General features: G+C 37.8%; 1 protein-coding gene across 1 annotated transcript in view; it reads right to left on the reverse strand.

The window, feature by feature from the left end:
• The window catches only part of CACNA1E (calcium voltage-gated channel subunit alpha1 E), a 346,898-nt gene extending 335,037 nt beyond the window's left edge, over positions 1-11,861 (reverse strand). Inside the window, exon 1 of the mRNA XM_087930443.1 lies at positions 11,419-11,861. Within this exon, the coding sequence (XP_087786569.1) occupies positions 11,419-11,861 (443 nt within the window). The remainder of the gene's footprint in view (positions 1-11,418) is intronic.
• Positions 11,862-18,531: the final 6,670 nt, after the last annotated feature.

Here is an 18,531-nt window from a genome sequence, read left to right on the forward strand (position 1 = left end):
GGTGTTATGTCCCTGGACCTTGAAGAAGTTCCCACCAAGGTCCGTTCGCTGCGGCGGCTGCCCCTCCTCATTGGCTGGGTTTCCCCAGCAGCCTGCTATAAAAGCAGGCTGCTGGGTCCAGCCCTTCAGCTGTTCGCTGCGAGCCAGTCCCAGGCTGAGCAAGCACGTTCAGCCCTTATAAATAAACCTTGTTGCACTAAGCCCTGGTTCAGCCTCTTATTTCCCATACCTAATACATACATATATATATTTCCACTATGCTAGAATGGTTAGAGGTTCTTAGATCCTGCCTTAAACTGTTAAAAAGTGCACTGTTGCTTATTTTGCTGAAATAGGCCTTCTGTATCCTGCAATAACGGTGTTCACATATGTATTACTAGAGGAAGGCCTGAAGGGTTTGCATGCAGGGAAATCCAGCTTTATGACTTCTAAATGCTTTGGACTATAATTCCCAAGCAGCCATGGCTAATGGCAAAGATTTGTGGGAGCTATAATCCTAAATTTCTGGAGGAAACCAAGTTGCTGGTCCTTATAGGAAATTCCAAAATTCTTTTTTATGTATTTTAGGTTTTGGTAACTATATGAAAACTAATACAAGCTAATATAAGGTAAGGCATAAAAAGGCAAAAGAAAGAAATCAAAGAGGAAGGGAAAAGTACAAGAAAAGAATAAAAGCTAAAAAAACATTAAAAAGTTACAAAAAGTACCTTCCAATATTCTTCACAGCAGTTATACGTACAATTATATTTTAGTTTTCCTTTCTAAATTACATCATGATATTCTTTCTATAATCGATCATGTCTAATCATCAAAGCCCTAAATCAATGGTTCTCAACATGTGGTGTGTAGACCCCCTGGGAGGCCCTGATATCCTCACAGGGGATCTGTGAAAGTTTGAAGAAATGTTATGATTTAAATCTAGAGTTAAGATTTTGAGATTATGATTTAAATCTTGAGTTAATCTTGGTGGTCTGTAGCCATGGTCTGTGGCCACAAAAGGTAATTAAAGGGATCTGTCATGAAGAAAATAGGGATGCGGTAGCTCAGTGGCTTAGACACTGAGCTTGTTGATCAGAAAGGTTGGCAATTCGGCGGTTCGAATCCCTAGCGCCGCATAACAGTGACCTCCCGTTACTTGTCCCAGCTTCTACCAACCTAGCAGTTCGAAAGCATGTAAAAATGCAAATAGAAAAATGGGGCCACTTTGGTGGGAAGGTAACAGCGTTCCGTGTACCTTCAGCAATTAATCATGCCATCCACATGACCACAGAGACGCCTTCGGACAGCACAGTCTCTTCGGCTTTGTAATGGAGATAAGCACTGCCCCCTAGAGCTGGAAACAACTAGCACGTATGTGCAAGGGGAACCTTTACCTTTACATGAAGAAAAGGTTGAGAATCACTGCCATAAATCACAAGTTTATTCAGTTTTTTACTTTTATGCAAAATGTTCGTAAGTTTCCAGTCACCAATAAATGTACCTAATGAATTTTCTCTAATCAAAGATTAATTTATCCATCTCAGCAAGATGTGTCAATTTCACTAACAATTCCACAATAGTAAATAGTGTCCAATCTTTACAACTCTAAGCATATAATAAATCTTGCTGCAATAATCATATAGAAAATCCTAAATGTCAATATAAATAAATAGTGACTGAGTACGACTGAAAAAAGACCTTGCAATCTTGGGTTCATCTGACACTTTGATCCAACAGGAGCAAGTTAATCAATATTCTAGCATAGAAAAGCTACTTCAACCTAAAAATCCATATTTATTGTTTGAGAGTTCCATCGTAATACAGCTCTCTTACATTGGATTTAGGCCCATGTACAGCAGGTTTTTATGTCCAGAAGTAAGCTAATTGATGCTATGGAGAAGGTCAGAATCAGGGAATGAAAGCAAAGGCCTCTTTCTGTCAAATATGAGTCTAATTTGATTTAGAGAAAGAGCTCCCAACACTTAATCCCAACCTTGTGTTTTGATTACAACTCCCACCATCTCCAGGCAACATAATTTTTGAAAAACATTAAATTAAGGTTTATTTTATATCTATTAAATTTTACATATATCAGTAAAATTCAGCAGTAGAGGAATGATACATGTGAATACATCAGAACTATATGCACCTTGTTTTATTCTAACAAGGACAAATAGCACACAATCAAAATAATGTTACATTTGATGTCATGTTTAGATTCTAAACCAAAGAACTACTGAGCTTTTTCCTGCAGATTTTTTTTAAAAAATCTCTGGGGGATTCCAGCCAGGCTAATCATTAGTTTAACATAGTATTTTGCTGATTTAATTAAATCTTTGGAAGCCATGGGAAGTACATTAGTGACATGAATTTCAAAACAGGAAGGATATGACTGCCATAACTTTTGGTTGCTGGAACCTAAAGGAACATACTGTCTAAATAATGAAAGAGTGATCTGTTATATTAATGAGATAATTTATAATAGCTACAGCTATAAAGAACAGAACAGTAGAATGTGACTAGCATATGAAATGAATCACTGACAAAAGATAATATTTAGCCTTTTGGGTATACCTATTATAAAGGCTGCTTCACATTTTTAGATATAGAACCAAGATGCTTTAAAAATCATAAATAGCCAAAACATGTATTTGAAATGTGCACCATTCTGCCATTCATGTTAAACATGAATGAGATGGTGTATTTGGTCTGCAAGTGAGCAGCTGATGGCTAATCTAGCTTTGCAACAACAGCAAAAGTCCTAATCCTGCAAGGTTCTTTATGGAGTTTATTAATATCAACAGGAGAAACTAAGCATTTTACAAGACATTTTACGCAATATTCAATTGTAAAACTAGCATAAATAAGTATCACAAGACTGATTAACCATCCATATTGTGTTTCACCATATCATTTGAATGTTAATCATGTGAATTGATCACCTTGTGAAAATATCTTATTTGAACAGAGAATATGTGAGGACCATATTTTAGAGTTCAGCTCTTCAATCTCACTTGAGGAATCCTTTACTTCATATCTCATTCAACAATTAATCTGTTTGTGAGAGTGAATCTTCAGGTGTGCATTCACTCATCAGCCCCTCTAAAGCAGAGGTGTCAAACTTGGGCTGGATGCAGTGGTGGGATTCAAAAAATTTTACTACCAGTTCTGTAGGCATGGCTAGGTGGGGCATGGCCTGGTGGGTGTGGCTGGGTGGGCATGGCAAGGGAAGGATACTGTAAAATCTCCATTCCCACCCCACTCCTGGGAGAAGGTTACCACCGGTTCTCCGAACTACTCAAAATTTCCGCTACTGGTTCTCCAGAACTGGTCAGAACCTGCTGAATACCACCTCTGGCTGGATGCATCATGTGCTGGCCACACCCACCCAATTTAGCAAAGGGGAAAAATCCATGTCACATGATGGACAACGTGATGCCACGAGTTTGACACCCCTACTCTAAAGAATGAGAAAGTTTATATTTCAGCAAAATAGGACCATGTTTTTCCTGTCCAACTTACAGTCCTTATTATCTGCAGTTTTCTTATTAATTGACAATAGGTAATCACATTATAAGCATAGTTGGCAGCTAGTGCATCTCACAAAGTGGGTGTCTGTACTGGTGTAAGATTCTAATGACTCACTTAAAAGTGAGTGACACAATGGCATGTCTAGGCAGATCCACCATGTCTTGCACCATTGCATTCTGTACCACTTTAAGTTTCTGTAGGGTCTTCAAGGTCATCTCTGTGTACAGGACACTGAAATAATTGAGCTGTGAGATGATAAGGATGGGAGTGACTGTTTGGAACTGTTCTATATTAACATTCTCGAAACCCTGAGTTCTGATTGGTCCATGTGGACCACAATCTGATTGGCTAACTAAACCACTGTGATTGGTGCGCTAAGAATCCACCACGATTGGCTGAGCCAATCGTGGGAAATTCAAAGCGCTGCCATTGACCGCCGAGCCACCGGCCGGCTGAATAAAGCCAAGCAGCTCACAGGTCTTGAACCAAACTGTATATTCAATAAAGAGCTGAATGTGCACTTTGAGTCTCGCCTCTCCATGCAACCCGATCTACCCGGGACCGATCTCCCGGACTTAACAGGAACCAGTGAAGCTGCTCAAAGGCACTCATGGCCACAGCTGCCAGTTGTTCTTTCAGCATGTGCTGTGATTCCATGAGGACCCCCTGATTGTGCACTACTTCTAAATGGAGAAGTGCTACACCATCCATGAGAAAGGATGGAAGATTCTTTATCTACCAGAGTGGATAATACTGCATTTGGTGGCCCAATGATCAACCTCTTATAAAAACAACTTATATTCCAATGAAAATAACTTACTCTTGAATGTAAGACACGGATCAGCCATGCAGAGAAGAAATTGAGATATAAAGATAAGTCTACAGTTCAGAAGGGTATGATTGGTATTTGAGAATGCATAGGTGGTCTTTGCAAGCAAATAAAGCCAATTTGTGTAATTGTTTTGTCCCTTTTGCACATTCGAGCATTCCCAGGTGGATATGGGGCCAAAGGCAAGTTACAGAACTGATAAGATAATTGGGGGAGGGGAAGAATAAAAGAATCTCAAGGAACCACCATATGAAGAAAGTAAACCAAACTTGGTGCGGCTGCCAAATAGGCAAGGTTAATTGAATTAACCATTGTCCAGGTGCAAACTGATTGAGAAGTAGGAGAGAGTAATTTCCCTGATGGGAACATTTCAGATGGTAGGATTGATTGCCTGATAACAAAAGGCAGCCAAGGCCAAAATACTGCTTTCCCACTTTCTCAGCTTAGACCCATTCTTTCTTGGAGTCTCAGAAATTCTAAGCAATTCCCTGATCCACAATCCAGCTGTTCCATTCAATAATCCATGCAGTATTTTTAAAACATGTAATGGGATAAGAAGTGTGCAAGTATTAATGATCCTAACAAAGTAACTATAGTACCCGGACAAAGAGTTGCAGGCATTTTGACCCTGGTTATTTCAATGCTGGGGACACAAGACATTGTACAAGTTCATGCTAATGTAGACAGTGGGATGTATGAGTCAGCTGAATGTGTACACACATGTGAATATGTTTTTAAAACATTCTTTTAAGGCCAATCTCTTGCTTTTTTGAACAGATGGAGCTACTGAGGTTGGGAGTATTCTAGGCCAGAATTTTAAATGCTATGTACTCATGATTCACTTCACATTTTAATTTGTATACATGGCGTGGGAAGCTTCTGTAGCTTAGAAGGCCACACACATAAATATAACTTAGTTTCAAGGTCAGGGCTAATTTTCATATTGTAACTGCAGTTGACAAATTGACATATAATGAAAAATGAACACACACATTCTCTCTTTATGGCACCAATGCTGAAAGTAACAAAATTCTAAACTCCATGAGAGGAGACATGCAGAAGAATCACCATGAATTCAACAGTTTCTGGTCATGTTGGAAGTCAGCAGCTTGTGAAAGGTTGGAGAATCTGTTTTCAGGGAAGCCCATCTAACTAACTTGACACACTTCTACATCACCAACATTTTCACCCCTTGGGTTCTTTTTTAAGCAAGTTAAGTGATCTGTGATTCTCCTCACATGTGTGGACTTGAATTAGTGAATCAAGGAGAGAAAATTGCTGTCCCATCTCCTGGGCATTTTGTATTCAGCTTTTCCCTTTTCTTTACTACAGGAAAGTTATCCCTTTAAACCAGGGATCTCCAAACTTGGCAACTTTAAGACTTGTGGACTTCAACTCCCAGAATTCCCCAGGGGAATTCTGGGAGTTGAAGTCCAAAGTCTTAAAGTTACCAAGTTTGAAGATCCCTGGTTTAAATTGATAAAACTTTGTCAATTTCTGTAACACTGCTATTAAGCTTAGAAGATCTAGGAAGGTGGGTGAAAATATTATTCCTGTGTAGCTAAGGAGATTCGGTTCCTTATTTTGTAGCACATCAAATGAAATCCAAATAAATATCTTTTAGAATAGAATAACAAAATTGGAAGGGACCTTGGAGGTCTTCTAGTCCAACCCCCTGCTTAGGCAGGAAACCCTACAGACAAATGGTTCAGACAAATGGTTATCCAACATCTTTTTAAAAACTTCTAGTGTTGGAGCATTCACAACTTCCGGAGGCAAGTTGTTCCAATGATTAATTGTTTTAACTGTCAGGAAATTTCTCCTTAGTTCTAAGTTGCTTCTCTCCTTGATTAGTTTCCACCCATTGCTTCTTGCCTTGCCCTCAAGTGCTTTGGAGAATAGCTTGACCCCCTCCTCTTTTAAGTAGAAACAAAAGACATCACTGCAAGTTACAGCCATCTTGAGCAAAGCATTTGAGAACCCATGTGAAGGAGAGCCAGGATAAGAAGTACACTAGTGCAGGCTTCTGAAACTGATGATCCAACAAACCAAGCACAGCCAACAGGGTATGTTCCATACTAGCAGGCTTGTAGGCCTGCATTCCTATTGGTCCGGAAAAGCCGGGCCGTGATTGGACAGAACTAAGCATTCTGATTGGTTCTTATTCGGCTGCCGCGATTGGATAAAACCAAGCGCGGCAAGCTCAAATGCATGTCATAGGCTGCCTAGCCGCAGCCAGCTCTATAAAAGGAGCTGCCTCAGCTGGGAGTCTCGTCTCAGTATCTGGTTTCCTAATAAAGAGCTGTTGTCACTATTTCGAGTCTCGTCTCTCCTTGGGACCCACCGCCCAGACATAACAGGGTATGTACTGCAACTTGCTAGATGTATTACCTCCCTCCATCCTCCTCCTTCACTTTCCTTTTGAAACACCAAATAAGGGAACAATATTGATATGGAATTCTTGAAGCTGGTGAGCTGCATTCATTTGAAGTTGATCAAAAGTACTGCAATTGTACACTAGAGTATAGAAGAGCTATGGGCTTTCAGGATGTTGCAGAAAATCACAGATCATATCTTACCAAAACAATTCACCTGAACAAATTACAAAGGCAATTGATGAACCACACCAGTATTTAATGAGATGACAGGATCTTAATTAGAGAAACAGCTGCTGTAGGTGCTAAGTTGCATATCAAGAAAGAACTCTTTCCCTTTTTCTTCTGCCTGCCTATCATTTATTAATTAGGCCTACATGCACACTCCGGGTGATTTGCTGCTGGTAATGAGGCACTGATCTGACTTTTGAAGCAAACCCTATTCCCCTTCAAATCTCTCCTGTGCCATTGTCACAACATAAACATCACCAGCACAGGTGGTACAATATGTGGTAGAAAGCCTTCAAGTACCTATTATAAAGAGGAGCAGGAAGGTGAGGGGGCACAATACTTAGTCTGCTAGCATTGAGAGCTTATACAGACTAACTTTCCTACCAAGTGTGCATGTTAACATGGAATATGTGAATGGCACCTGTGTGACATCTATATGTTTGCAAATACCCAAGAATATATTTAAAACCTGGAGCTTATTAAGAAATTTGAGAAATAATAAGCCTTATTCAAACATTCCTCATAGAATTATAATGCAGTCCTGTCTTATCTCCTCTATGAACCAAAAATGGGGAAATGATTTTTCTCTGTGGATCAAATCCGCTCTGGGTAACAGATATCCAGTGTGATTTACCATCCACAGTCTCATGGTCAAGGGGACATGGTATCTTCTCCATATACTAGCAAGGATTTCTCAATAATCTTTTTAAAAACAATAGAGCTCATCTTAAAAACTCATTGCAGTGCAAGCCAAGAAATTTTCAAAAATAAATTGAAGCATTAGGAGAGATAAGGAAAATACACTGCACTGGCTAGGAAATCGCAGAGCACATTTCTGGAGAATATTCATTGGAGAAGATTGACGTACCTCAGTCTCACCACTGTAGAAGTTCATCTCTCCAGGCATGGATGACAAACCAGCTGTCCAAAAACAGCATGGGACAAGAGGTTGGTCCCTGGTTTTCCCCTTTCAATTAGTCTTAGCTATATATCTAAAAATAAAATCAGATAACTGTATGCTTGAGGATTTTCCATCAGTCCTTAGTGCCTGAATAAATGATAAGGTTCTGTGGGAGATGATGTCCAAAATAACTGGAGAACACCAACCTTTTGCCTGTATAACTTTGGAATTTTTCACAGCTTGTGAATAAATCCATATTTGATATCACACCAGAAGAAAAACAGCACAGGATTAGAGTAGATAATTTTATCAATAGTCAGGATTGTTAGTTAATAATTGTAAATGAGGTTTATTCTCAATTGTACAATCATGTGGCTGATTTGTATGTTCAGTTCATAATTCGGCCAATTTTAACATTTCAGTTGTTGAAAAATGAAAGGAAATATGGGCTGAACTATAAGGTGCACTGTACTTTTTCTAACACTAACCCCAACATAATGTAGCAGTAGGAAGGTAAAGCTTGAACCTGAAATCACCTGGTACTTAATTTCCAACCAGCATTAGTTTGGTGATTGGCATTGGGCAAATTATTGACACCTTCAGTTCAACTTATCTTGAAAACATTTTCTATTATAATAAACTTGGTTAATATGACATGAATTGAACGCCATGAAAGAAGGTTGGGATGCTGCTAGTGGGATGATGAAGCTCTACAACTGTTTTCTTGCACAATGAGTTAGAAACGGTGGAAGCTGTTTTATACTAAATCTGGTTCCTGTGCAACACTGACCAGTTTGAATGACACTGAACTCTGCAGGAATTTTTTGCCCCAGTTTTACCCAGAGATGTTTGGGGTTGTTGTTTTTTTCATTCAAACCATTTGTTCTCCATTGAGAAATAGGCTTTCCCTACTGATCCATTAATGCAGTTAGCTAGCAGTTACCATCAGGCAAACTGCAAGGCAGATCTCCAATGTATAATTAAGGTGATAATAAAGCTAATTGTTGGATGCCAGAAACCATTCCCAGCTCCTTCTGCATCCTGGCGGCTATGTGTTTTTGACCAAACTAAGAAACAGAGTTCCAGTCCACCTCCTAATATAATATGATAAATTCTATTAAGGTATTATAGTATCAATATAGAATCAGATTAGAATTAAGACCATTTCTATCCTTATTAGTTGTTCCTCTTGGGAAGTCTGGCATCTGATTCAATAGCCTCCAGGAAAATATATTACAATTAAAGTACTGGAGAAAACCATTGGAGACCATCCCTGCCATTATTGCCCTCACTTATTAAGAGAATAGAGGAGGAGCTATGCTAAGATCACCTATCAAGACCTAAAGGCCACACTCAGCTGCTAGGCATCCATCTTCCAAATACTATAGGTCATGGGTGTCAAACTCATGGTGCCACATTGCCGTCACATGATGTTTCACAACATTTTTCCCTTCATGGATCTGGGGTAGGATTGGCCTGCGTGTGACGCTTCTGGACCGTGAGCTGCCAGATTGACAGCCCTGCTATAGCAAGTATTTACAAGCTTGCTTAAAAGTATGACCAGACTCTTTGGGGGCTACAGAATGCAACTTCATCCCCTGTTGCTTAGTAATGCTTAATTTAGGGAGGAAGCAAAGACCTGAGATCCTGTTTGTTCTTTGGTGCAATTCAGGAGTCTGAGGTGAGAAGGCTTATTCTTTCAGCTTCAGCCTTGATGCATTCAAGGGAGAACTGCCATGGTGACATTCTCTTTCATGGTGGGTAATCTTCAGCAAGCCATGTTCAGCAAAACTGATAGGCTCTGTTACTTCTGTGGATGAGGATGAGCATGAGGATAAGACATTCTCAGGCAGCTTTTCAAAAAGAAAAGGCATTTGTCAGAATAAAATATCTCCTAACAATCAGATAACTATTGAAATAAGGAACATAAAAAGAGCCACGGGCCACACACCTCAGGAATCTGAAACAATGGTTCTGAAGAATGGATATACAAACCTTTATCCCTCCAGGGCAATTGTCTAAATTGTCAATAGAGGATAGATGCAGCCTAGATTCCAGAAGCCAATTCTGGGGTTATGTTTGAGGGGGGAAAGGACAAAATAAATAAATACACAGCAGTTGTAATTTCTTTTCTATACCTTTTGGCCATAACTAAAAGTCATCTTCCATCCTGTCTTCTGTTAACCTTTCCAATACACCGCATTGTGGGTGGAAAGGAACAGAAAAATGGAAGGATCCTATTATACAATGTCCTATGGCAGTTTTTCCTTACGTATACATATACATATACAACTTTCTCTTGCTGCAGCTATTCAAATTGCAGAATATACCACAACCACTTTGCAGTAATAACAAATAAAGTGAACAGTAGAATGCCAATATGAGATTTTTGTGCATCATGTCCAAGATATTGTCCAACTGCCACCCTTCAAGTACAGAACTTTAGTCAAGCTCATTTATTTTAGTTATTTTTCTAAATGTGTCTTAAATAAATTTATTTCATTTGATTATTTATATCCCAGCTTTATTATTTTTACAAATAACCCAAGGCGGCAAATACATCCAACATATCTTCCTCCTCATGTTTTCCCCATAACAACAACTCTGTGAGGTGAAATTTGGGTTAGTCCAAGTCTTGCAGCAACAACAAATTATTATTTCTATTTATACCATTACTTAGTGGTATTAATTCAAGCATTCAAGGACCTGGGGCGGAGAAAACCCTATTTCAGAATAAGAACTTGGCTTTCAAGATCCTTTATCCTCTTCCTAATTATACTATCATTCTTACAAAAATGGATAGAGTTTTCCTTTTCAAAATGCTATATGATATACAATATACAGTATTTAGGAAACTGTTGTTTCAGGAGGGAGAAGAGCTCAACTGGGAATTAGCTTGGACCCACGACATAAACACAAAGGACCAAGGTCCAATACTTCCAACACCTCCTAAATGCCTTCAATCTTATCTAGTCTTTCCCAGATGAAATCTGCCAGTCTGGAGAGATTCCTGCACTATAGGCAGGAAACAATAAAGTAGCTAATTCAAACTTTACACCTGTGGGTCTGGTTGTTCATGTCTGACAGAGAGACTGGCTTATACTAAGACAGAATAATGAATGCAAGATTCCCTGGAATGATTGAGATCTGTTCGACAAGGTTTTAGACAGAGGGCTTTCCTGTATGGAGATATCAAGGACTTAAAGTAGGATCTTTTTACTTACTCATCCTTAGCACACACACAAAAAAATCCCATCTGCAAATGAAATGATAACCTAGGTACAGAAACTGTGTTATTTAAATTGGAATAGCAGGATTAAAACTAAGTGAAGCTAACCATTACATTGTGGGGGGAATTCTATGAAAAAAATGGATTTTAATGAAAGGGTGGGAGGAGCATGCTCAGAGGTAGGAAAGATGCTTCTGTGCCCTTCTGTACCAAAGGAGCCCATTCGGCTATTAATCTCTCTCAGATTTTTACCTTGGGAAAAGAGAAAACCCAAAAAATAAGGTCCCCCTGCTATTTTTTTCAGGATGGGAAAGGTAGTCTTTGAACTCAGTCTGGTACTTACTCCCATTCTTTCCGCCTTGCCTGTGGCGTGCTCTGCATTTTATGAGCTTCATGAGCCTTGATGATATCTCGCTGTTCAATCAGCCCACCACGTCGGCGTTTGATGACTTCAGGGCTCACAGGGATAAGTTGGCTTTGCCCTAGGTCAAAGGTGCTGCTACTATCCAAGCCCAGGGTGGATTCTCTCTCCTGGGATCGCAACTCATAGAGAGCATCAAAGCTGGTAGTACGTGAGATGAGGTTGTCTGGCTCCAGCAAGCTACAGGAATGAGCAGGCTGCATCAGACCCAGCCGGTGCTTCCGCCATGCTTCTTCCTCTGGTAGGGCCAGCACATATCTCTGGGTTCCACTGCCCAGTTCAGTGGTGGTTCCTCCAGGAGAAAAAGAACCTGCCTCAGAGAGCATGTGAGCACTTAGGGAACATGTGCCAAGGCTGAGCATCATGAAAACCATTCAGGAACATCACTCTAGAAGAGGCAAAACAAGGAGAAAATAGTTACTGGCAAGTTTCTTCCTAAGGCCTATTTTAAATGGGAGAAGAAAGACTATACATAATAAAGACTGCCTTCTGAAAAAAAAAGTTTTCTCTGTATATGTTTACCCTTTTAAAAGCCAACCTAGCATAATAAATGAACAAGATCAGAACCTGGTTATTAGAAGGAATGTGGGAAGTATTTATTTCACACTTTCCTGTAATATCCTGTGAGATGAATTTCAGCCTGAAAGTGTTTGTGATATAAAACTTATGTTCAGGCCCTAAAGGCCCAAGCATTTCAATCTATTGCAAGTAATGCGGTGGATGAAAATCCTACAAGCAAAATTTCTCAGCTCCCATTCAATTATAGCTTTTTTTAAAAAAACTGCTAGTTTGTGCAGGAAAGACTGAACTAGGTAGGTTTGCAGTCTGACTCAATATAAGGGAGCTCCTTATTTTTCCATAATGTTCCTAGCAGGAAATGATGGGATTTTGTAAATGTCATTTGGGCATCTCATGCATGACCTTGTATTTTCTGCAAGGTCAGATGAAGTGGATAGTGGACATTGACATCTCTGTTTCTTGGTTATTCCATGTAAGAAGTGGACATGGAATTGTAGTGGAAAGAGATATGCTCATAAATATCTTTTTTATTTCTCATGCCCACATTTTCGAAATTCTATTTAGATATCCCCAATTCTGCCGTCTCCCCAGTGTTAATCTATGAGCTCAAAGATTCCCATTCAAAATCACTGTTAGACATCTTGCTTGGGACTTATTGAAGTTGTGCAACAAAACTAAATGACATTAGATGAGAGAAGGCATTAAATGGAACAGACAATAGCCCAAGGAGACTAACATCACATTAAATCTGGTATCTAAACACCATATTCTGTTCTTATTTATTAAAAATAGTAGTACAAAAAATAAAAGTTTTTACAGGATATTGCGAGACACTATTATAGCTCAGGCTTGTTGGTGATTTTGCAATGCAATTGATGTTGCTAAAAGTAATTGAGGAGGAGGCAGATGCTAGGAGAAGAAATCCAGGAAGGAAGCATATCAAACATCAGCCTGAAGGCACTCTTATGTATTTTCTTATGAAAATATGTGTGGGGGCAATATACTGATGGATATTTATTAAATCAACACTATAAGAAATGAGTCTCTGATATGGATTGGAGTCAAAGATTTAAAAGAGAGAAAACAATATTCACTGAAGCAGTAGGGGTTATTTTATTCATTACTTACTTAATTTAAAGAAATGTAGTTGAATCTTTTATGGGAGACCCCAAAGTAACACATTAGTATCTTCAATGCAGTAGATCGAATCTTGGCTAATAATAAATGTTTAGACAACTTGCCAAGTTATATAGAAATTCATATCAAGAAGAACAGAAAGTTCTCAAATTCTCATTCACAGTGACAGCAAAGTTGCCCACTAATATAAACACATAAAATTATTTCAAATTGATAATGTCTGAAGAGTTTGATCCTCAAATAACTTATTTGGTGGAAAGAATCAAAGCAAAGAGATAGGATGAACAGTCCTAAATTTCAAAGATAGATAACATCTACACATGAATCCACAAAACACTAGATTAGTAAAATGAGGGTGAGAATAATCAGCCCTGATGCCAGATCATCAGATTGTTATGGGCCATGGCTCAGTTTGTTGCTGTTAAATGCTATATTAATCTGTAACAAAGCTTGGGAAAGTTTTTTCTCTCCTCACTTTCCTTCCCACAGAGACAGCAGATGGAAATCAGAAATACCCGCTTTGGCAGTAGAAGGTACTAACTTTCCAAATTGAAGCCAAGGGGACATTAGATTTCTAAACACTGATATTTTAAAATCTAAATCTTTTTGCTTTAAGTGGGAAGGAAGAGAGGTAAATGATTTATACTAACGTTTGTTGAAGGAGACTGCTTGGAGTTTTATAAGATTAGAGATTAAATCACAATAAAACTTCCAAAAAATGCCTTGGAATTGTGTAATTGAATTCTGCCCCAGGAAGAGAAAGTAGAAGAAAGTGAAACAGACTGTGCTGAATGTGTTGACTTTGATTGCTTGATGACTTTGGGACCTTAACTATCTTTTGAAAGACTAAGAAAAGATTTGGATTGTTTAAAAAAAATTTTTTTTTTTTTACAATGGTATCTGTTGAAGAACTGAAAATGCAATTTGAAAGACTAAGAGAAGAGGAAGAGGGCTCTTTTGGATCTATCTTTTGCTTTTTAGAAATGGTGATTTCTGCTTACCAGGAAATGCAACAAGAAAAAGGCTGGGATAATGAAGAAGAAGCCATCTTTAATGGATATATGATTTTAAAAAGGGGTAAAAAGGAGAAGAAAATCAAGAATTTAAGTTCTAAAAAAACAATCAAGAAAGGGAAAAGTAAGGGAGTTGGGAGGAGCTGGCGCCGTGACGATACGGTTTGCAATCGAGCTCCTCGATGGCAGCCAATATCTTCGTTTCCGGCCGGTCCAAACAGACCTAAATCATCCCGTAGGGACGGCTATTGTGAAGAGCGTACCCTGTGGACTCCGGGACACCGCAAAATCCCTGGATGACCCGGGAGAAGCTCTTTTGCTGGCAGCGGAGAGGCAGCCCCATGCTGCTGAAGTCGGGGCAGCTCCAGAAAGAACGGGTCTGAAAGAGAGTCTGTCGGTTGGGTGAGAAACCTTTTTTTCTGATTTTTTGAGGTTTGAAAGTTCACTCTGATTACCAGAAGAAACCTGTGTGATTTTTTTGACAAAACTGATTAAGCGGCGTTTTTTCCAAGGGAGACGTCAAAGCAAGGCTTTATTTGCTTTTTTTTTTCTTTGCTACCGGACTTCATTGTTACTTACTGGATAACTGGACTGTTCCTTTATATATATATATTTTATTCTCCTTTGGATTTTTCATATTCTAATTTTTTTAAGGCTAGAGGCTCCCTTTGGTTACTTTTTCTTTTTTTTTCTCCTTTTTGCTTTTTATATATATCTATATATTTCCCAGGGCTTTTTTTTTATTTTAATTATGCTGTCCTGAGAGGAGGGGAAAGTGAGAACTAAGAAACTTTGTAACACTGCCAACTAAATGACAAAGAAGCATATAGATTTGAAACCGAGCTTTTCTTATTGGGAATCTTACCAGATGTTTATAGTAAAGATTTGAAATATTTGATTGTAAATGTATTAACTGCGGCTAGGATTGTATTTGCAAAAAATTGGAAAAATGAGAAAATTCCATTGCAGGAAGAAGTTATAAGGAAAATATTGGAATGTGCTGAGATGAGTAGATTGACTTTTGAAATTAGAGAGCAAGAAGATAAACAATTTTATATAATTTGGGATCTTTTCTATCAATGGCTGAATGATGAAATACAAAAATAGAATATTTAGAATGTTAGACAATAAGGAATAATATTGATTTCACTTTCTCTTTTTCTTTTTTGGTATTTGATATTATATTTATAAAATGGTTTTTCTTTTCTTTTTTTTCTTCTATTTAGGATAGAACTGGTAGGACTATATGATTTGTTATAGAATAAATTACTTAAAATGTAGTTATCTCATAAGGCATGATTGAATAAAAGTATAGTCAAATCTTTTTTTCTTTAATAATGATATGAGGATATATAAGTTTGTATTGATAATAAGAGTTATTATATAAGGTAATTGTAATTGTGACTACGAAATGAATGCACAAAACTGATGAACCAACCGACTCACTGTTTGTATATAAATATGGGAGAGCTGATGTTTTTATGTTTTGTCTGTTTGTTTATTTGTTAAAAAAACAATAAAACTCTTTAAAAAAAAAGAAAGGGAAAAGTAAGGTGAAAAATCGATATAATGATAGAAAGCAACAGAAAAGAGGAATACAACAGAGAGGGGAGATTAAAAAGTTGGAGATTGAGAGGGAGGGGTAAAAAGGTTAGATTTGATAAGGAAGGAAGGGACAAAGCGAAGGGAAGTTATAAAGACTTAAAACAAGATGTTAATAAACAATTTTTTTTCAGAGATAAAGGGTAAAATATAATTTAAATAGAGATTCTGCAAAAGTACACAAGACTGTATTTTAGTATTTGTATTTGAAATATGTGTTAATAGAATACTGTAGGGATTGTGTAATTAATGTTTAATTAACTAATTTGTTATGGAACACTATTTTTAATATACTATAAGATTATTATGTTTTATATTTTAAAATGTTATGTAGAATGTACTAAGCAGAATCAGAATAGAAACTATGTCTAATTTTAAGTGTTAAATTTGGGGGGAAAATAGAAAGGTGTCATACTTCAACCAGTCATTACAGGAAAAAGTTTGTGTTTAAGAGAAAGATAAATGGATAATTGAAAAAGAACGGACAAAAGATACAAGTGTAATGATTTAAATTGAGATTAAATAAATAAAATAGAATTAAGAGAGTGAAAAGAGGGGAGAAGATATATGCAAAATGTAGAATTTTAAATAAGATATGAAATAGTATATAAGCTGAGCATGAATTTGATTTATGTCTGTACAAAAAGTTATAACCCGGGGTTAAGCCGCTTTCTAAAAAGAAGTTTTATGTTTTTATGTTATGTGTTTTGTTAGTCTATGTTTGTCTATTGAGGAGTAATGATGTTGGATAAGAACATATGAAATAGTAACAATATGAAATATAGTAATATGAAATATATGAAAGTATAAGTCTAATGAATAAAATTGAACAGAAATAAAGGAAGAAACAGTAAGAAGGTGGAAAACAGTAATAAGATATGAAGTTGAATATATAAGATGCATATTAAATTGTGTGTGGAAACGTGATAATTTAGAACTATATTGTATTTAAATGAGATGTCTTATTTGTTTTGTTAAGTAGTTGTTAGAAAAGATGTTTTATGTTCTTATGTCTTATGTTTTGTTTGTGTACTCTCTTTGAAAATTAATAAAATTTGTTTTTAAAAAAAAAATCTGTAACAAAGCTTCATCCATGACCTTATCAAGGATGAAATGGCTAACTTGGAATGTATAATCAAAACCTGGGTGCATCTAGAAGAGTTGCACATTGTGGTTTTGACTATGGCACCAGTCATGAACCCAGGGAGGGATGTGGAGGATAGTCAACGTTGTCTGGGAAGCTCAAGTAGCCACTGCATTACTGATAACCAGATGTGAGACCAGAATGTGAGGTCCTGTCATTAAAATTGGAGCAATTATGTTTGTTGTTGCTGTGCCAGCTCCCTAGTGTGCAGCAATATTTCTGCCTGAGCTGTTCAGTTCTGCTGCTAAAGACTTTAACTTGTTCTCATTTGAGATAAAGGCTGGACTGGCTCAGACATTTACGGTTCACATGGAACACAAACAGGGCAGTCACATGTTAGATTTGTCATTTGTATCATGGTAGCTGTAATGTGATCTAAGCCTAGACTTGCAGCTTTTTCCTGTAGCCGGGAAGTAATTTGCACAGAATTGTCCGATGTTCCAGACCTTTTCATAATCATCTGTGCTTTAATCACCTAACGTAGGACTATTCCAATGTGCCTTTCATGACCCTTGAAGACCACTCAGAAACCATACCCAGTTCAGAATGAAGTGGTGTCACAATTCTGGGTATGCCCCAACATGCCTGCTTAATCCTTATGCTGAGGGAGCTGAGCTGGTTGCCAGTGAATTTCTGGGTGTATTTAGGCTGCTGTTTGTCACTTGGCATATGAGAGATCCCTTTCTTTCGTTGTTTCCATCCATCCAGTAAAATCTGGCAAAGAGCAGACATGCTCTGAATTCTATCTGTTAAGGCACCTGATGGGGTCTAAGAACTGTGCCTTCTGTGCTGCATTTGGAATAGATTTCCCTTAAAGTTTCAAATATCCTGCTATCCTTGGACTAAATCTTGTAGACCTGGTTTCTTCCTCAGGTTAAGCTGAAATATCTGTCCATTTGCACTGGATTATGTTTGGTTTGTCAGTACTGTGTTGATTCCTTCTGGTATAGCCACGTTTTTTTAATTGGTCAAATGCATCGGGAGTTTGTTTTAAATCTGCATGCCATCCAGAATTTCTGTGACTTCAACAGCCTTATAAATCTAAATTACAAATAAAACATAATCAGATATGCTGTAATGCTGGGAAAGATTAAATACTTTCTCACATGAAATGTCCCTAACTTTAAGAATGACTGTGGATTCAAAATTGAATTAGGGCATCCTATGATCCTGCAGAGTCCTGGAGGTCAAACAAAATTAAGTTCTGCCTGGGAAAACGGCAGAAAGAACCTCCCCCTGGATTTTTGATCCTAATGTGGTTAGTGAACCTCTGAGGCTCTACAGGACCCCATTTTATCCACAGACACAAACCTGTTGTTATCCATTGACATGTGATTAACGTTGTCATGGAAGAGCTTCAGTGAGTTCAATATTTTTATGAGTTTGGCTGGTTTGATTATTGTGATTGATTCTATGATTACAGTTTTGTCTAAACCAGCCATGCTAGGAGGCCATGCAAGCTTACTTGTGACTAATGGCCAGAACTTTGTTTTCAGCTCTTTTTAATGTCACATCCATTAAAGGAACGTAATGACAGAATGAAGGAGGCTGGGAAGTTCATCTGTTGTCATTTATAATTGAATATGGGATATTGTGCGAACAGTACAATCTGCATCCTGC

The sequence above is a fragment of the Pseudonaja textilis genome, chromosome 3 (genome assembly GCF_049901715.1).
Source record: "Pseudonaja textilis isolate UNSWEBS1 chromosome 3, rPseTex1.2, whole genome shotgun sequence".
Classification (NCBI taxonomy): domain Eukaryota; kingdom Metazoa; phylum Chordata; class Lepidosauria; order Squamata; family Elapidae; genus Pseudonaja; species Pseudonaja textilis.